Source organism: Callionymus lyra, chromosome 11, assembly GCF_982586985.1.
Source record: "Callionymus lyra chromosome 11, fCalLyr1.hap1.1, whole genome shotgun sequence".
NCBI lineage: Eukaryota > Metazoa > Chordata > Actinopteri > Syngnathiformes > Callionymidae > Callionymus > Callionymus lyra.
Window position 1 is genome coordinate 6,064,788 of NC_141828.1, and position 20,214 is coordinate 6,085,001.

The 20,214-nt window shown below is 41.0% G+C and overlaps 3 protein-coding genes across 3 annotated transcripts in view; all 3 read left to right on the top strand.

The window, feature by feature from the left end:
- LOC148069062 (LIM domain-binding protein 3-like) overlaps window positions 1-6,435 on the top strand; it is a 10,405-nt gene extending 3,970 nt beyond the window's left edge. Inside the window, exons 7-12 of the mRNA XM_087802296.1 lie at window positions 988-1,340; window positions 2,026-2,395; window positions 4,334-4,514; window positions 4,594-4,714; window positions 5,901-6,016; window positions 6,091-6,435. Coding sequence (XP_087658422.1) covers window positions 988-1,340; window positions 2,026-2,395; window positions 4,334-4,514; window positions 4,594-4,714; window positions 5,901-6,016; window positions 6,091-6,180 — 1,231 coding nt within the window. The 3' untranslated portion in view covers window positions 6,181-6,435. The remainder of the gene's footprint in view (window positions 1-987; window positions 1,341-2,025; window positions 2,396-4,333; window positions 4,515-4,593; window positions 4,715-5,900; window positions 6,017-6,090) is intronic.
- A 751-nt stretch (window positions 6,436-7,186) lies between these two features.
- On the top strand, window positions 7,187-16,900 carry LOC148069063 (bone morphogenetic protein receptor type-1A-like). The gene is made up of 13 exons (XM_087802289.1): window positions 7,187-7,345; window positions 10,568-10,630; window positions 11,672-11,956; window positions 12,432-12,594; window positions 12,802-12,904; window positions 13,206-13,305; window positions 13,618-13,705; window positions 13,790-13,925; window positions 13,985-14,177; window positions 14,234-14,531; window positions 14,601-14,776; window positions 15,564-15,694; window positions 15,764-16,900. Exons 3-13 carry the CDS (start codon window positions 11,896-11,898, stop codon window positions 15,887-15,889), a joined length of 1,575 nt encoding a protein of 524 aa, XP_087658415.1. The 5' UTR covers window positions 7,187-7,345; window positions 10,568-10,630; window positions 11,672-11,895; the 3' UTR covers window positions 15,890-16,900.
- Window positions 16,901-17,809: 909 nt separating this feature from the next.
- rps27a (ribosomal protein S27a) lies at window positions 17,810-20,041 on the top strand. The gene is made up of 6 exons (XM_087802861.1): window positions 17,810-17,891; window positions 18,031-18,094; window positions 18,315-18,369; window positions 19,451-19,536; window positions 19,603-19,734; window positions 19,850-20,041. The coding sequence occupies exons 2-6, from the start codon at window positions 18,047-18,049 to the stop codon at window positions 19,997-19,999; spliced, it is 471 nt and encodes a 156-aa protein (XP_087658987.1). The 5' UTR covers window positions 17,810-17,891; window positions 18,031-18,046; the 3' UTR covers window positions 20,000-20,041.
- Window positions 20,042-20,214: the final 173 nt, after the last annotated feature.

Consider the following 20,214-nt stretch of genomic DNA (forward strand, 5'->3'; position numbering starts at 1 on the left):
GATGTTTCTTGAAGGAGTCAGTAGATCATCAAACACAGAGATGTTTCTTGAAGGAGTCAGTAGATCATCAAACACAGATGTTTCTTAAAGGAGTCAGTAGATCATCAAACACAGATGTTTCTTGAAGGAGTCAGTAGATCATCAAACACAGATGTTTCTTGAAGGAGTCAGTAGATCATCAAACACACATGTTTCTTGAAGGAGTCAGTAGATCATCAAACACAGAGATGTTTCTTGAAGGAGTCAGTAGATCATCAAACACAGAGATGTTTCTTGAAGGAGTCAGTAGATCATCAAACACAGAGATGTTTCTTGAAGGAGTCAGTAGATCATCAAACACAGATGTTTCTTGAAGGAGTCAGTAGATCATCAAACACAGATGTTTCTTAAAGGAGTCAGTAGATCATCAAACACAGATGTTTCTTGAAGGAGTCAGTAGATCATCAAACACAGAGATGGTTCCAAAGCTTAGCAGCAACAGTCTGGAAGGATTTCTCTCCTCTGGTCCGGAAGTTCAGGAACCATCAGTAGATTCTGATCCACAGACCTCAGAGCCCGAGCTGGGGTGTAAGTCTGGATCAGATCACTGATGGAAGGTCTGACCATGAATAGATCTGAAAGTAAGAACCAGAATTTTAAAATGATCCTGAAAGAAACTGGCAGCCAGTGAAGAGTTTGAAGGAGAAATGTGAGTTCTTCTACTAGAGCGGCTCAGAATTCTGGCTGCAGAGTTTTGTATGAACTGCAGGTGAGAAGATCCTTCTTGTTTAGACACAAAATAAACTGTTACAATAGTCTAAACGACACAAACACATGGATTATAAGATCCAGATCATGTTGTGACATCATTTTCCTGAGTTTAGAGATTTTTCTCAGTTGAAACTGTTTATAGTCAGTTTTCTTCAGTGTTGAACTAGAGACATGTCTTTGTCAAATACAACACCCAGGTCTCTCAGGCTCAGTTTGACATTGAATTTGTTTCCGCAGCCAATATTCTCAACCGCCTGTCATGCAGCCGCCTCGGCAAGTGGCGCCGCAGCAGCAGCAGCAGCAACCGCCGCAGCAACAGCAGCCGCAGCAGCAGCAACATTTTCAACCCATGATGCAACAGCAACAGCAGTTTCAACCCATGATGCAGCAGCAGCAGTTTCAACCCATGATGCAGCAATTCCAGCAGCCGCCGCTACAACAGGCCCCGCCCACACACCTGACCCAGCCCACGCAACAAGCCCCGCCCACACACCACGCCCCGCCCACACAGCAGAGCTCAGTGCAGATACCACTTGGCTCCGCCCCTCCAAAGGTGGTCAGCTCAGCCTGCATCTATCCATCTCAGCCAGGTGAGGTTTGACCACACATTTGCCATTCAACTAGATATTGTACAGTAGTGTCGAGACGTATCACGATACAGGGGCAACGATACGATATATTCTGATACTGTAGTAGTATTGTCGAGTACTTGACCTTGGTGTTGTGATAGTGTAGTAACAAGTACATATGTGTAGTATTGTGGAGTACTTGACTCTGGTGTTGTAGTATTTACAGACCACATGACTCTTGACAAAGTCTTAACTGCTTTCATTTGTTTTCAAACCAAAATATGTCCAACCATCAGCTTTAAAAGCTGCTGGAGTCACTGTATCCTCTCGTCCTCAGTCATTGCAAGGATCTCATTGTTTCTATAGCTGTGGAGGATTTAATGACGTATGCCCTCTAGCGGCCTGAAGGTTAATAGCACCACAAAAATAAACACACACTGTAAATATTTGCATTTTAATTGTAAATAAAGAAATCAAATTACTTTATTTTATACATGCTTTGTCAACAATAAACCACAAAATAACTATGGAATAATAATAATAATAATAACTAATGAAAATATTTTATTTAAATTGATAAAGTGCTGTAGAATATATCGATATGGTATTATGAAAAAATATATTGCTAAAGTCACATGTACAGTAACAGGTTTGTGGTAACTTTCAGTTTATTCAAATTACTCACTGACTTTGTGTTTGCCATCAGCTGCCCCCCCGCCCCAGGCTCCGCCCACCGCCCCCGCCCCGAACCCCTGTGCTCCCCCTGCCGCCGCCTCATCCAACCGCCCGCCCTGGGTAACTGACAATAACTTCGCCGACAAGTTTGACCCGAGCAAGATGACGACCACGATGAAGGTGCAGGCACTTCCCCAAGCGGCGCCGCCTCCGCCCCAGTACATCCCCGGTCCTGGCACCGCTGTCCATCCCAGCCCCGCCCCCAGCGCTCCCAGTGTCGCCCCGTTCTCACCTACGCCCAGCAATTTCCCTCCGGTGGCGAGAGGTGTAGCTCAGAGGGCGGAGAGGTTCGCTGCCAGCAGTCGTACACCTCTGTGTGGAGCGTGTAACAGCATCATCAGGTGACCATGATGGATGGATGGATGGATGGATGGATGGATGGATGGATGGATGGATGGATGGATGGATGGATGGATGGATGGATGGATGGATGGATGGATGGATGGATGGATGGATGGACAGATTATAGATGGATTGATGGATAGATGGATAGATAGATAGATAGATAGATAGATAGATAGATAGATAGATAGATAGATAGATAGATAGATAGATAGATAGATAGATAGATAGATAGATAGATAGATAGATAGATAGATAGATAGATAGATAGATAGATAGATAGATAGATAGATAGATAGATAGATAGATAGATAGATAGATAGATAGATAGATAGATAGATAGATAGATAGATAGATAGATAGATAGATAGATAGATAGATAGATAGATAGATAGATAGATAGATAGATAGATAGATAGATAGATAGATAGATAGATAGATAGATAGATAGATAGATAGATAGATAGATAGATAGATAGATAGATAGATAGATAGATAGATAGATAGATAGATAGATAGATAGATAGATAGATAGATAGATAGATAGATAGATAGATAGATAGATAGATAGATAGATAGATAGATAGATAGATAGATAGATTGATAGATAGATAGATAGATTGATAGATAGATAGATAGATTGATAGATAGATAGATAGATAGATAGATAGATAGATAGATAGATAGATAGATAGATAGATAGATAGATAGATAGATAGATAGATAGATAGATAGATAGATAGATAGATAGATAGATAGATAGATAGATAGATAGATAGATAGATAGATAGATAGATAGATAGATAGATAGATAGATAGATAGATAGATAGATAGATAGATAGATAGATAGATAGATAGATAGATAGATAGATAGATAGATAGATAGATAGATAGATAGATAGATAGATAGATAGATAGATAGATAGATAGATAGATAGATAGATAGATAGATAGATAGATGGATGGACAGATAATAGATGATAGATGGATGGATGGATGGATGGATGGATGGATGGATGGATGGATGGATGGATGGATGGATGGACAGATAATAGATGATAGATGGATAGATGGATAGATGGACAGATGGATAGATGGATGGATGGATGGATGGATAGATGATAGGTGGATAGATGGATAGATGGATAGATGGATGGATGGATGGATGGATTGATGGATGGATGGACAGATAATAGATGATAGATGGATAGATGGATAGATGGATAGATGGATAGATGGATGGATGGATAGATGGATGGATGGATGGATGGGTGGATGGACAGATTATAGATGGATAGATGGATAGATGGATGGATGGATGGATGGATGGACAGATTATAGATGGATAGATGGATAGATGGATGGATGGATGGATGGATGGATGGATGGATGGATGGATGGATGGATGGATGGATGGATGGATGGATGGATGGACAGATTATAGATGGATAGATGGATAGATGGATAGATGGATAGATGGATAGATGGATAGATGGATAGATGGATAGATGGATGGATAGATTGATGGATGGATGGATGGACAGATTATAGATGGATAGATGGATAGATGGATGGATGGATGGATGGATGGATGGATGGATGGATGGATGGATGGATGGATGGATGGATGGATGGATGGATGGATGGATGGATGGATAGATTATAGATGGATAGATGGATGGATGGATGGATGGATGGATGGATGGATGGATGGATGGATGGATGGACAGATTATAGATGGATAGATGGATAGATGGATAGATGGATAGATGGATAGATGGATAGATGGATAGATGGATGGATGGATGGATGGATAGATTGATGGATGGATGGATGTTGAACCTCCCACTCCTGATACAGGAGGCTATAAGAGGTTGGATGTTTATATTTAGGGGCCACAAATGGCCGCCTCAGTGACGTGACATCATGGTTACAGGGGTCCCTTCCTGGTGGCTCTGGGGCGCTCGTGGCATCCTGAGGAGTTCAACTGTCATTACTGCAGCGTCTCACTGGCCGACGTCAGCTTCGTGGAGGAACAGAACAACGTTTACTGTGAAAACTGCTACGAAGAATTCTTCGCTCCGACCTGTGCTCGGTGCAGCACTAAAGTCATGGGGGTGAGACGTCGCCCTCTTTCATCCCTTTGTTTCTACCCTAAAATGTTTTTTAATGGTGTTCTTTCCTCTTTTCTTCCAGGAAGTGATGCACGCTCTCCGGCAGACCTGGCACACCACCTGTTTCGTTTGTGCCGCCTGTGGAAAACCATTCGGGAACAGTTTGTTTCACATGGAGGACGGAGAACCGTACTGCGAGAAAGGTACGAATATATATCTACACATGTGCTGTGTCTCAAATCACATACTAGCGTACTCAAAGTTAGTATTTTTAGTGCGTCTCAATTCTTAGTATGCGAAATTTAATGCACCATACAGACTAAATTGTCACTAAAACACCACAAAACTGAGTATGGATCGATGGACATTAACCACCCTAAACAGCTCCATCTTAGTGACGTTATAAACGGAAGTTACATCATATATATATATATATATATATATATATACATATACTTATACAGGTGTATTTTCCGCAGCAGTAGAAGGAGGACACGTCTTCGCTGCTGATACCAGCTTAAATATCTCGCAAATATATAGATTCTCATATTTTTTCTTTATTTCTTTTTCCAAACTTGCAAAACGTTCTGCCAGCAGGTGGCGATAGTGTTGCTGTGTCTTAAATCACATACTTCTCTTAGTATACTAGAAGTTAGTATGCATCAGGATAGTGTACATACTAACTAGTACGCAAATCCTCCACAGATAGTATGTCTCAAATCAAACTCTGCAGCTACACACTAACAGGAAATGACGCGACAGCTTCTTCTTCTACTTCTATTTAACGATGGTTGCAACCAGCTGTAGGAACACTATCGCCACCTGCTGGCATAACATTTTGCAAATTTGGAAAAAGAAATAAAGAAAATATATGAGAATCTAAATATTCGCGAGATATTTAAGCTGGTATCAGCAGTGAAGACGTGTCATCCTTCTACTGCTGCTGAAAATACACCTGTAAGTATATGAATATATATGTATATTCATATATAACGTAACTTCGGTTTAAACGTCATTAAGATGGAGCCGTTTAAGGGTGGTTAGTGTCCATCGAACCATACTCAGTTTTGTGGGCGTTTTAGTGTCAATTTAGTGTGTATGGTGCACTAAATTTCGCATACAAAGAATTGAGACGCACTTACGTACTAAAAATACTAACTTTGAGTACGCTAGTATGCGATTTGAGACACAGCAATACTATCTGTGGAGAATTAGTTACTAGTTAGTATGTACACTATCCTGATGCATACTAACTTCTAGTACACTAAGAGAAGTATGTGATTTGACACACACTAATTGTCTACTGATACTATAGATAAGTTATCGCTACATTTAAAACCACCGATGAATTGTCGAAAGAGTTTTAAAAAAAAGTGTGTTTTCTCCCAGATTACGTGGCTCTCTTCAGCACCAAGTGTCATGGCTGTGACTTCCCGGTGGAGGCGGGCGACAAGTTCATCGAGGCCCTCGGTCACACCTGGCACGACACCTGCTTCGTCTGCGCCGTGAGAACCAAAAAACAAATGTTATTTCTGGCTCAAAAGTTGTGTAGCTCATGCCTTGTGTGTGTTTGTTGCAGGTGTGTCACGTGAACCTCGAGGGCCAACCGTTCTACTCGAAGAAGGACAAGCCGCTCTGTAAGAAACACGCCCACGCTATCAACGTGTAACCAGCAGGGGGCGACAAACCTCCATCGGGATGCCCTTCATTCTGATGTTCGCCTTGATCTGTGTTGGATGTTCTGCGTTCATTAATAAAAGTTGTACGAATTAAAAATAAAAAAAAAAGAAAAGAAAATCTTCCTTATGCTTCAGAGAGGTTGGTACCGGCCCGTCACGGAACATGTGTCTTTTGGCCTGATTGTTAAAGTAGTTAAATAAATGCTTATATTTAATATCTAATTCACGTGTATTTATTGCTTACTAATAAATAAAAAATGTATTAAATTAAAGCGTATCCGTCACTGGAAGTTGTTTGTTCATTAAATGTGTTGTAAAGGTTTGGGTTTCATTTAAACTTCCTGTTCCTGTGAGAAATCAATGTTCGGTTCTCGGTTGACCCTTTGACCCACAGGAAGCCGGGAATTATTATTTGTAGTTATTTTTATTTGTAGTTATTCTAAAGCAACATCAACACTAAAAAATCGTCTAATCGATCCAGTATTTCGTGGATATATTCAAATTCTGAAAACTATATCAAATTCTTGGCGTTGATTTAATTCCTGGTGTCATGTTTCACGTAACAGGTGTTTTCTTTGGCCGCCAGGGGGAGCCCGTGCTCAACCGTGACTGACAGAAACAGGAGGTATCACTCTGAGCACCTGGATTTGTATCTACGCTCACGAGAAAAACAGTGAATATTTTACCTGTGTGAGCATAAGTTCAAGTTATTAAAGGAGTTTAAGGATTTGTTTCCCCTCTGGTGAAATATAAACACATTTCAATTTAACATAATTAGTATAGATATGAGACAAATATGTTAACAATTTGCTTTTTAAATAAAATATTCGGACACAGCCACTCACTCACTATATATACTTGTCTTACTCACAGGTGTGTTCAGGTAAGTTTGCCAAACATGAACATGAACGACAACACGTAACACCGGAAGTCCGGAGGTGTTTTCCGGGGAGAGTGGAACCTCTGCCGCTGTCGCAGATCTTTGTTTGTCCCGGGGTGCGCCTCCATCATACCCACAAACCTGGAGCCGCCGTGTCGGACTTGGACTCTCGAATCGCCGCATTGATATTTGGACCTTTTCTTCCGTCAAGCGGGCCTGTTCCTGGAGCAGTTTTGGACATACTTTCCACGTCCGGAGGTTCTTGTTCTAAGAAGGTATGAAACCGAACTTCTCCTGCTTCACTTCGGGTCCGGACCTTGGGCTCCGTCTATCTGCTGGTGAACCATCCGAGCTATTGTTTACGAGTCGAGCAACAAGTGACAGAAAAACACGCACAAGTAGATCGAAACCCAACTATTAACTTGATAAAACAAACGTAATGCGCGCGTGTATTGCAGGTGATAGACACACTCTTGTTGTTTGCGCGTGCACGAGACCTCTCCAGGTGATAGACGCGTCCTGCCATCGTGGAAATAAAAACAAGTCTTAAGAACTTCGACCAAGTGTCCTGGAAAAAGTTACTTTAGTGAACTTTTCATCGATGTGAAGGCAAAGGTGAGACTATTCTCGAGAGGTTTTCATCGAAACTTCATTTCTCCAGAACAATATTGTGTATTATTTGTGACGCTACTTTGTCTGGACGGTGGAGCAGGCGCGTGCCCGCGAAGTTGAGTGTGTGTGTAAAGTTAGTCAGTAAATAACCAGACTTGTGTTAACCTGGTAATCCTGAGTGTTAACACATATGCGTAATATTGCCTCAGATTCAACCAACCACTTCAAATTAGTCACTTTTATTTTCGTGTCATATCTTTAAATAGAGTCTCCTCAAAATAAAGTGGCTTAAACTGCAACAGATGGTGAAAAGGTTTTAGTATATTAAACAAAAAAACACTATAAAAAGCTGTAATTTTGATTCAAATGTAAGAAGAAATGTACATTGTTGTAATTCCAGGAACAACATAGCTTTAATATCACCTAAAGGTTGAAATATCCGAGTTCAAGGGAAATGTGTTGTTATTTTAAATCCCTCCCTCCAAAAAAACCTTCAAAGTTGGTCATACTTGGATGGAGGTAAATGTATGTGTTCCCTGAATGCCTTGGTCAGAATGTATGGACCCAACACAAGCTTAAAATGAAATGCTAGTGATTTTCTAGTGTTATTCTGGTCTTTTGATACTGTATAGTTACTGCACCTCAGTCCTGTTTTGAGCACTTTTTATCCATTATTCCTATAACCAGGCTCCACTTTAGCTAGAGCCCTGTATAGTTGCCCTTTGAAGATTTCAGATGAAAATAAACAGAACATTTCAGTAGCTTTGTTGTGTATAAGTAGTTATTTGACCGATTACTATCTTTGATCTCAATATACTGCACATGCAGCTGAGGAATTTGAAGTGTTGAGGAGTCAAGTAACTTCCTCATCAGTAGTTTGCATTACTGAACAGACTTTCCATGGACTCGTAGGTAACATCTGGGTTCGAGAGAACTGTGATGTGATGAAGAGTTTGTGTTTTCCTCTACGTTGTTTCTGCAGATTTAAACCACTCGATAACTTACTCAACAGTGAAGTGTTTGTCGCTATAATCTTGAGCCTGGAAGAGTTGTCACTACTTTGTTTTGAAATATTAATTTGTAGATATAGTATTTTCCTCCCAAGTTGGTTTCTTATTTCACTTTTTCTTGACCTATGTTTTGCATTGTTTATAATTCCGTTAGCTCGCTATGGTAACCAGGCAACAACAACACAATGACAATTGACTTATTTTCTTCAAATCACTTCTATCATCCTTCTTAATAAAATTAATTATTTACAACGGGTCTAAATGATTATCATTATTGCTACAACACTGGGGGAAACAAATCCATAAAAGATCTAGTTAAACATTCTACCAACATCTTTACTATTTATAACGTATCTTCTTTGCATTTATGTTCACTTTATGAGGCTTAAAAAGTTAAGAAGGATCAACAGGTAAGAGTTGTTTACATCCAGGCTTTTAACTGAGTTATCAAGGTAGCTAAGAGAAAGTAAAATCTTTCTCCCTTCAAGCTGCAGGATATTCTACAGGAAATTCGATTGTATTTTTGGATACATTTATTTTAGCTTGTTAAACAGTAATTACAAATAACAAATTTCAATTGTATATTTCAGATAATAATGTACAAGACATTTTCTATATGACATAATAATCCTAGTATTGTGCTACATCAGCCACAATAAGGCAGAAAAGTTGATCATTTCTTCTCCGAAATAGTTTCAAAGGAAATGAGCCTGTTCTCCTTAATTATAGAGAAAAATCTTTATTAGTATAATATAATTAACTGCAGTTCAGTTGTAAATGTACAGTTGGTAGTGAGTAAGTAAGTCATTTTTATTTGTATAGCGCTTTTCTAGACCAGGGTCACAAAACGCTTAAACAATCAAAACAACATTCAATAAAGTATATCATTTAAAGATCAAGATAATACTGATAACACAACAGGAGTTCCAGAAAATCAAGGAAAAGCCTGAACAAATAGAAACGTCTAGTGAGGGTAGAGTATTTATTGTAGTTATAGATGTTTTCAAGACAACAGCATAAGACGCTAACAAAATATTGACTTTGAAAGTACTGCATCATTAATACAGGGATGCCACTGTAGTTCCAATAATACTATGGAAATAACTCTAATAAGTTGACTTCAATGGTACTCTCGAAACCATGCACTCCTTGTACCTAAAGTTGAAGTAGTGTTGTACTAAAGTATGTTAGTGTTGTCACGGCAGCACTTTAATGTTGTGTACCGACAGTACCTCTGCATCTTAAGACAGTAGAAGTATTGTAGTATTGACGGCGCTGCGGCAGCAGTAGTACCGCGAGTCGGGCCTGCGATGAAACAGAAGTATCCAACAGTTCAGCTCAAGTCTGTCCTTTATCCTTTAGTGCTTCTTCCTCCCCCTCTCCTCCCGGGTGAGTGCCTGCTCTTGTGGGGGGAGGGTGGAATCACATTACTCCATGAGTGAGAAGTCTGGAGGAGAGCGAGGATATCATGTTTCACATCTCCAGCACTCTCCTGTCTGTCTGGCCTCCACTCCCCCTCCCTGCAGCAGCCGTTTGGAGACAGAGTGGCTGAGCCCGAGGAAAACATGCCCTGCTCGCTCGCCCCACCATCGCCGCCCCCTCCTCCCGCAGATGCAGATAAATAAGTGCAGTAAAAGGGGAAGCCAAATGCACACACACAGGAGATATTCGAGTGTACGTCTGCGTCTGATAAAAGAGGTCGTCGGGGGTCAACAGAGGTCTTCTACTCTGCAGGACTGACGAAGATTATCCTGCCTTTTTAAAAAAAACAGTTTCCTCGGCCTCCGTGTTAACCGACCTGCTTGGGCGGAGCTTAAGTGTGATGTCAACCATTAGCAGTCAAATGTTGCTACAATAAACTTCTGTGTCCCTCAGGTACCCACATTCCCATGGAGCCTTGTGGCAGCACACATTCTTGGATATGGAGCCATCTGCTGGGTAAGAACTACGCTCGCACACGTGTACGCGACACCTCGGAAAACCCAATTAATGCTACAGTCTGACTAAGATCAGACTTTAAAATTTGTAGCCAACACTGTAATGTTGGGCATTTAAATATCCTTATAGTTGGACGTACCTACATAATCTAGTGAGCTGCTTGATTAATGTAGCCATTAGCCCAAGATTAAAATTTGGGTCTGTGGTTCTGCACCTGCCTTAATTTCTGTGGCACTTCACAAACCTCTGGGAGTAAATAAAACTGCAAGAAGGACTAGAGAGGATTGAATTACATTCTCCATTGTGAAGTGATCACGTATATGGATTCCTATAGAAACTACAGTCGCTTATTGATTTCGATACTGAAAGAAAAGACGTGTCCCCAGTAATATTGTAGAGATGATAAAATACCGATCTGTCCAGTTTTGGTTCCCACTAGCAATATCTACTATTGATTCAAGGTTTAGGACAATTACATTTTTTAAACATCATCAGTGTTACTAGTGTTAAATACTCGATATCTTTCTTTTGAGTGATTTTTTTCCCCTTAATGATATTAAAACTCTGATCAAACTTTAAGATTGACAGCTCCTGTCGGACATGCTCCTAGTACTACTGTGCACCATGTGTTTTTCAATCAAAGCCAACAACTCTTGATTATATTTTCTAAAAAGTAACTTGGTTTCAAGTCAGTAAGTATTGTTATTGATTTTCATTGAGAAACTTGATTTTTACTGTTTCAGGAATCAGGATATCAACAGGTTTCAATCTTCACTCTCATATGTTGGTTGTCGAATGTTTTGTTGAACAAATAATTGGTTCAGCAAGTTAACAATATAACATCATTTACTGTTGCTTCTGAGAGATTTGAAGTAAAAGTATCCACAGCTGTACTCGACAAGACGTTCACTGCACTTGTAGAATGTTTGTAAATGTAAACACTGTGACATTTTCTAGATATTAAAGTAATTCACTCTCGACCGGTCTTTCAAAAACAGAATCTTTAATGTCATGTTGATGGATTCTCCGGATCTTCTGCAGGGTTCCGGACATGGTGTCCCAGTGAAACGCCTTCGGATCTGTGACATATCGTTCCCCCCCATCAGGACCGATCTGTTCTGGACCACAAGGGTGAGGCTGAGGCCAAGTCTTGGGACAACTTCCTCAAGTCGCCTTCGCTTCCATCGGTTCGTCAACGTTCCCGGAGCAGTAGCTTCCATCGACCCTGTCCGAGTCCATCCGTTTGAAGTCCCTGCTCCAGAATAATGGCTGCCGGACCGTGCTTGGTTGTTGCTGTGGTTCTACTCCTGGCCCTCAGAGTTCATGGTGAGATCTTTTGTGAGAGAAAAACTCATGTCCTCGCTGTCTGTCCCACTATTAAATGGACTCTGACCATGACTATAAAGTTGCTAAATCTGGGAGATTCCACGAACGTGGATTTGAAGGTCAAAAGAGTTGAACGCTGACTGCCGGGTTTCTAAACTGCAGTGGTTTGACTCGACGGCCTGTGAGTGCTGCTGAACAAGTACATTATGTCTGAGGATGAAAGATGTTTCCGGACCTGCTGGTTATTTTTCCGGAGCCACGAGGTTCGCCTTCCAATAGGAAGCAGTTGATGACTGAACAGGAAGTGCGAGTGGCAACAATAGGCCCGATGACTTCCTGCATGTGTGTCACACAGGAGAAAGCGAACCGCTGGGATAAAGTACTTCTACTTGTATGCAGAGGCTTCAGTGTGATGCATGTGTGCGAAACACTTTCACGTAAACATCCTATTTCACGCCTATTGTTCTGGTTCCAGCGGCGGGACAGAACCCAGACCATGTTCTGCAGGACACCGGAGTCAAACCAGATGCCAGGAGGCTTGCAGGCGATTCAACCATCGCACCGGAGGATGCTGCTCGTTTCCTCAGCTGCTACTGCTCTGGTCACTGTCCAGATGATGCCACCAACAGCACCTGCCAGTAAGTAGTTGATGCTAGAGGACGGTGGTGGACGACAGGTGGTCCTAGAACTGATGTTCAGAAGGTTGAGGGGAGCAAAAGACACCATAGAGAAGTGATGATGTTTTGTTGTCGTTGGCAACAGGGTTGATGTAGGTCAGAGGTTAATTATTTGTTGGTAAGATCCTTGTGAAGGTCGTATGATCAAACGCCTATTTTTTTTTTCAGGACAAACGGTCAGTGTTTTGCAATAATCGAAGAAGATGAACATGGAGATACAATCCTGACATCTGGATGCATGACGTATGAAGGTTCTCATTTCCAATGCAAGGTACTCGCACTTACACACACACACACACACTCTCTCTCTCAACACACGCACACACTCTCTTAACATACACGCATGCACGCACACACACACTCTCTTAACACACACACACACACACACACACACTCTCTCTCAACACACACACACACACACACACACACTCTCTTAACATACACGCATGCACGCACACACACTCTCTCTCTTAGCACACACACACACACACACATACACACACTCTCGGAACACACAGACACACCACTCTTTACACACACAGTCTAATACATGCTGTTGTTTATGTTTAAAGGACTCTCCAAACTCTCGGACCAGACGCACGATTGAATGTTGTGACTTTGACTTCTGCAACAGGGACCTGCAGCCAACACTGCCCCCTCAGAGTCCTTCAGGTACTGCATGCATGTGCATTCTTATCTTTAGTCTCTATGAAGTAAGTTTTAAGATGTGATTCGTCAAGATTATAATAATATCTTGTGCTGACATAACAGTTGACGATAGGGCTTGTGAAAACAATATAAATGACAAAACAATATAATATTTAGTTTCTTTAAAGTGCAATAATGTGTTGATAAATGCTCTTATTAGCCTTTTTAAATCACTGAACAATGTCATTATCGGACGATGAATAAAATATAATTATATAATAAGTGAAAAAGAATAAATAAAATGGCACTTAATGATTTCAAATATTTTATTTGCAGAGGGAACTCCTCATTGGATCGCTTTCCTAGTCTCCATGGTGATCTGTTGCTGCACCCTGATCAGTGTGACGGTGGTTTGCTACTACAGGTAATATCTACTGTTGCTAGTGTATTGCACTCACACACACGCTAAATACAATGTTGACCATGTGTGTGTGTGTGTCTGGCTCAGAAACAAGTGGATGGCTGAGCGCCAGCGGTACCACGACGACCTGGAGCAGGAGGTTTTCATCCCTGCAGGAGAGTCTCTGAAGGATCTGATCCATCAGTCCCAGAGTTCAGGCAGCGGTGCTGGACTTCCTCTGCTGGTATGTAAACGTCTACGCAGCTGTCGAACGTTGTTAAAGAACCAAATGTGGACCTGCAGGTCCAGCGCACCATCGCCAAGCAGATCCAAATGGTGCGTCAGATCGGGAAGGGTCGCTACGGCGACGTGTGGCTCGGTCGCTGGAGAGGAGAGAAGGTGTCCGTCAAGATCTTCTTCACCCGCGAGGAGGCCAGCTGGTTCAGAGAGACGGAGATTTATCAGACGGTTCTGATGAGACACGACAACATCCTAGGTACCGCCCGACACTTCTGTTCACGCCGACCCGACTCTTGACACGTGCTTCCGCAGGCTTCATCGCCGCAGACATCAAGGGGTCCGGCTCCTACACGCAGCTCTTCCTCATCACGGACTACCACGAGAACGGATCCCTGCACGACTTCCTGCGCCTGAGCACCCTGGACACCGCCTCGCTGCTGCGCCTCGCGTACTCCACCGCCTGCGGACTCTGTCACCTGCACACGGAGATCTACGGCACGCAGGGGAAGCCGGCCATCGCTCACCGAGACCTGAAGAGCAAGAACATCCTGATCAAAAAGAACGGAACCTGCTGCATCGCTGACTTCGGCCTGGCGGTCAAGTTCAACAGGTGCGTGTCTGCGGGGCCGGCGTTCCGCCAAAATAAAAGCTTTTCTTACCTGCTTGTTTCTTCGTCCAGTGACACCAGCGAGGTGGACCTTCCTCTCAGTACCAGGGTCGGAACGCCGCGCTGCATAGCGCCAGAGGTTCTGGACGAGAGTCTGAACAAAAACCACTTCCAGGCCTACATCATGGCGGACATGTACAGCTTTGCTCTGGTGCTCTGGGAGATGAGTCGCCGCTGCATCACTGGAGGTACACAACTCGCACTACACACCAGACTACACTACATTTCAAATGTTTCAAAATTCTAGTTTTTTATTTTTAATTAAAATACTGTTTTGAATAATTGAGTTGGATCATTTCTGAATTGAAAGGTTTTTTATTCTTTTAATAATTGAATGTTAACATTTTACACAGGTTGATATTGTAATTCCAATAATAAATAATTTCCAGAATTACATATATATGTTTGATCAGTAGCTCAGTGATCTATATGTAAAAAAAAAAATGTAATAAAACAACAATGAGTTTTAAAATGTTTTATTTAAATAAGTAAAAATGAGGAAATCAATATAGAAATTATTTAATTTAATCATTCAAAAATTAAATGTTTGACCTTTATCTTATCTCAGGGTCAAGGTAAGTAAGTAAGTAATTTTTATTTGTTTAGCGCTTTTCCAGACCAGGGTCACAAAGCGCTTAAACAATCAGAACAAAATTCAATAAAGTATATACTTTAAAGATCAAGATAAAACTGATAACACAACAGGAGTTCCAGGAAATCAAGGAAAAGCCTGAACAAATAAAAACGTCTTAAGATGTTTCTTGAAAGAGTCAGTAGAGTCCATCAGGGCCTGAAAACAAATGTGTTTGTGCTATCCCTTGAGTCGTTTCTGGGTCAAGGTGCAAATACATTTGAGGTCCCACCACTGCATATGTATTTATAGAAGCCAGAAAATGTACATTTTTTAACAATGGATGATGCACTTCCATCGATTCCAAACATCCACAGTTGCATCAATAAGTGTGTTTTCTGAAGGTATGGTCGAGGACTACCAGCTGCCGTACTACGACTCGGTTCCTTCTGACCCATCATACGAAGACATGCTGGATGTGGTGTGTGTGAAGGGACTGAGACCGACCGTGTCCAACCGCTGGAACAGCGACGAGGTGACGACACACGTCAATGTTTTAACATGTTAGAAAAGAGTGTGAACTGACGTTTACATGTGTGTCCAGTGCCTGCGTGCCATGTTGAAGCTGATGTCGGAGTGCTGGGCGACCAGTCCCGCCTCCAGGCTCACCATCCTCCGGGTGAAGAAGACTTTGGCCAAGATGGTGGAGTCTCAGGACATCAAGATCTAAGCACGTCACCGTCTCATCCGACTGGACCCTGAGAACTGAGAGCACAGGCTCCGCCCCCTTCTCATCTCGTGGAAACCTCTACAGGACGCTTTCTGTGAAAGCAAGACTGATGGTCGTCGGCGGGGGGGCGGGGCTTAAAGACACTTCCTGTTGAGAGGTGGCAACTTCCTGCCATGTGGAATATTAAACCTAGTCGTGTAGAATCTTTATATCGTCGTGGTCGTTCTTGTCTCAACTCTTGTAAATAAACGTTACCGTCCTGTTGGCGAGCGCGGCGTCCGAGCGAGCGCGGCCAGAGATCTGACGCTTGCATGTTTATCTGTCAATCCAGCCCCTTCCATTCAGGTGTCACTCCTGCAAACGGCTCATGTATCGTGACCTGAAGATATTCGAGGAAACATTTTTGTTTGTTAGAACAAGTAATATTGCCAAACAACGGGAACTGGCCTGATTTTTACTGGCGAGCTGTGCCAACACTGTTGGATGTAAATCTGTTACTGTGTCTCTAAGAAGTTTCTCTGCAGGAGGAAAAACATGTGTATGTGTGTGAGAGAGAGAGAAAGATGTTTTTTTAATCAATATAAATGTTCATTCATTCTGTCCAAAAGATAATTAAAATTATATTTAGTGAACAAACTGACAACTGTTTTGAAAATGTATTATTTGACTTAACAAGACGTGTATTATGACGGTTGAATAGAAAGAAAACACTGACACGTGTCCTGAGGAAATGTCCGGAATTCAAATGTTAAAGTTTTTCATTACAATTATGCCTCAAATATCATAAAATTCCAACCATTGCTGTATTCGCGACGACTACAATCTTTAACGAGGCTTAAATCGTCAGTTAGTTGAGGTGGCGTCGTGTTTATTTTGGTTTTTGAATAAAGCCACCATGTTTGTATTAAATGAGAACGAGAGGAAAATGTCATGTTGTGAATATGTAAGCATTTTTATAAACATTTATGGACATTTGTAAAGATATGAAATGAATATATCAAACAAACCGTTCTTTCCAGAGTCTGTTTCTCGAGAGTCTTTCATGACAAACGTACGTCTTGGATGATGTGTAAGACGAACCTTTACCTCTGGTTTCTTCTGAAAATGGATACTTTATCCTCCACATGCCTTCATCTGAGGGGGTTCAGGATCAACTGCAGGAACACCTCGGGGCGAGTCGTCCTCTCGGAGGAGCTGGAAGTGGTTCCTGTGGAGAAGGAAGTCTGGGCCTCTATGCTCAGGCTGCTGCCCCCACGATCCTTGAAAACATAATTGAATACTTAATAAATGTACCTGTAAAAGAGATGTCAACATTCATATCAAACAAAACAGTTTTTCAAATTCCTTTCTTAATTGTTTAAGCAATATTGATATTTAATTTTTTATTCCTACTTTGTAATAAGTAGAACAGGGATGGGCACCACATAAACATCAATTTTGAGTCATGTATAAAGATCTAAATACAGAAATATATATTTTTTATTTCCACGGTAAATGTTTTTTTCAGTAATACATGACGTTTTATTAGTACGTCGTTATACATGCACCTCCTAAAAACCAACACTAGTCGGCACCAAAACTTAAAATAGCTAGTGTGACAGAGTTTCAAAATATATATATATTTTTAATAATTTGTATAGATTTTGCAACATTCTGAAGTCTCTAGAAAACTGATTAAGGTATTTAACGCTATAAATACTGGTTATATTATATGTTTATTGTCTTAATTTCATTTATCATCCGCAAGTTACGTTAAATCCATGAAATGAAAAACTTATCTAGGGACGATATACATATTACAATATCTAAAATAAATATTTAAAATAGGAGGATGTATAAACGTCTAATAATTATTTAATTGCAAAAGTAAAATAAGACAAAATAAGTTATTTTTAATCAGGCAGCGCAAGGGACGGCAAAGTCCCTGGACTTGCGGCCTGAAAACCCCGTGTCGGGAGTTTCAGGACCCTTTTCTCTGGAGCCGCCATCAGCACTGATCGAGGTAAGATGGCCCTCGTCTTGAAATAGGATTTTAACGCGCAAATAACTCGCACTAAAGTAAATATCTTCGATAAATGTCTTCGGATATATGATCGTGAACCGGGACTTACTTCATCGTATGTCTGTGTTTGATTCCGCAGCTGATCGAGGGGCAAGATGCAGATCTTCGTGAAGACCCTCACCGGGAAGACCATCACTCTTGAAGTGAGTCACGGACTAATGTCGCCTCTTAGTCTAGTTCTATCACAAGCGTTTTATTTAGCAACGTATGTCAGTCAAACTAGAGTTTGACTTAAAGTTCAAACGTTCCGGTAAAAGCGTGTCTATGCTAACAGTCGTATGTTGCTAACGGCTAACTCGACACGTGACGTTTCAGTGCATGAACCGATCTCTAGCTTCGTCTGAAGTTGTGTTTTTATTTCAGGTGGAACCTTCGGATACGATAGAAAATGTCAAGGCTAAGATTCAGGATAAGGAAGGTGAGTCAAGCCTCCATTTATTTAAATGTCTGGTCGAGACGGTGCGAGAGGCGAAGCTTTGAAGGCCTACCATGTTTAGAGTCGAGTTTCGTTGTTTTCAGCAAATATTCGAGACATTTATTTTCACCAGGACCGGATTAGGGTTAAAATGTATTTTAAAGTTTCCATAAAATGTCAAAGAATCCTTTAACTCTTACCCCTAAATCTAATGCATGTCTTCCATTCGATGCTGTCATATCTGTTTACAATACGTATAATCGACCAGATATGATGATACAGTATTAAGTTATGAGTCCCTCTAGTGAGACTAATGGACTGAATAATAAGATTGTTGTACTAAATTAATGTTCAGTTTATTTAAAAGGACAATGTGCAGTTTTATTAAAGATGGCTGCACCAGATTTAGCATGCATACTTTCCATCTGCAACCAAAGATGCAGACAGTTTACATAATGCATCAACATACAAATAAAGCATAAACGCAATAACATGTTAATAATAACATGTAAATATTAATGTTTTCAGTTTTTTCCAAGGTAGTGAAAGTGGATCCAATTTAATGGTACAATGAACAAATGTACATCAGCACAGTATTACTCCAAAAAACTGTAGCAGAACATGTAGTTTTGATTACCCACAGATGTTTTGGGAAACACAACAAACTAAAAGCACAACAGGTTTTAAATCGTATTGAAGACATTTTCTTCTGACGCTGCTCCACTAAATCAGGCCAATATGAACAATTCCTTTGTTGGCTAAATGTTATAATTCCTCTTAAGTGGCGTTTCATTTTTTAAAATTATATTTGAAGCTGTCATTTCAATGCACTCAATTTTTATTGTGCTATTTTTGAACTTGTCTCTTCATGTGATATCTGGCGTTGCATTTTGATCCCGACAGTTCTCTAATTTCAACAATTTCCTGATTCCTTTATGACTCAAGTGTCATTTGTCAAATTCCAGCTGATATGTTTGAATCAATTGCCAAAGTTGGTTATTTTTACTGACGCCTGGTCAAAATGAACAGAGAGAAGATAAGCTTTGCATTTATCTGGTTCTGATGTTGTCTCATTATCTTGTAGGAATTCCTCCTGACCAGCAGAGGTTGATCTTCGCTGGCAAACAGCTGGAAGATGGACGCACCCTGTCCGACTACAACATCCAGAAGGTATGAGATGCAAAGTGGACACTTTGAGTGTGAAATTTGATCTCACATTCTTTAATTTGTTTTCAGGAGTCGACTCTTCATCTGGTCTTGAGGTTGAGGGGTGGAGCTAAGAAAAGGAAGAAGAAGTCTTACACCACCCCCAAGAAGAACAAGCACAAGAGGAAGAAGGTCAAGCTGGCTGTGCTCAAGTACTACAAGGTAATGCCTCATCATTCATTATCTTGACGGCGAAGGATTTAACTGTGTAGTCACTGTCGATGCCACATTTCATGGTGCGTCTGGAAAAGATCCTAAGACTGTGCTCCTACCTCAGGTGGACGAGAACGGAAAGATCCACAGACTTCGACGCGAGTGTCCAGCGGACGAGTGCGGTGCTGGCGTGTTCATGGCGAGTCACTTTGACCGTCATTACTGCGGGAAGTGCTGTCTGACGTACTGCTTCAACAAGCCCGAGGACAAGTAGACTCTACAGCTGTTCCATCGTTGAATAAAAATTCTTGCCTAAGATGCTTTTTTTTTCCTTTTGTTTGTGCTCTTAATATTAATCTTGTTAATGGTGATTCCATTGAAACCTTTTTTGCTAAATTATATATTAAACATGGCTGGAAATGTAAGTAATTGATATTTGTAAAGTGCTTTTCCAGACCAGTCTCTCAAGTGCTTAAACAATCAAAACAA

What these genes read in the sequence shown, in the direction of transcription:
- LOC148069063 (XM_087802289.1), top strand. Translation starts at nt 11,896, where the DNA reads ATGGCTGCCGGACCGTGCTTGGTTGTTGCTGTGGTTCTACTCCTGGCC. An exon ending in CCTGGCCCTCAGAGTTCATG is followed by an intron (nt 11,957 to 12,431) that starts GTGAGATCTTTT and finishes TTCTGGTTCCAG; the next exon opens with CGGCGGGACAGAACCCAGAC. An exon ending in TCGCCGCTGCATCACTGGAG is followed by an intron (nt 14,777 to 15,563) that starts GTACACAACTCG and finishes TGTTTTCTGAAG; the next exon opens with GTATGGTCGAGGACTACCAG.
- rps27a (XM_087802861.1), top strand. Translation starts at nt 18,047, where the DNA reads ATGCAGATCTTCGTGAAGACCCTCACCGGGAAGACCATCACTCTTGAA. An exon ending in TAAGATTCAGGATAAGGAAG is followed by an intron (nt 18,370 to 19,450) that starts GTGAGTCAAGCC and finishes ATTATCTTGTAG; the next exon opens with GAATTCCTCCTGACCAGCAG. An exon ending in CTGTGCTCAAGTACTACAAG is followed by an intron (nt 19,735 to 19,849) that starts GTAATGCCTCAT and finishes CTCCTACCTCAG; the next exon opens with GTGGACGAGAACGGAAAGAT.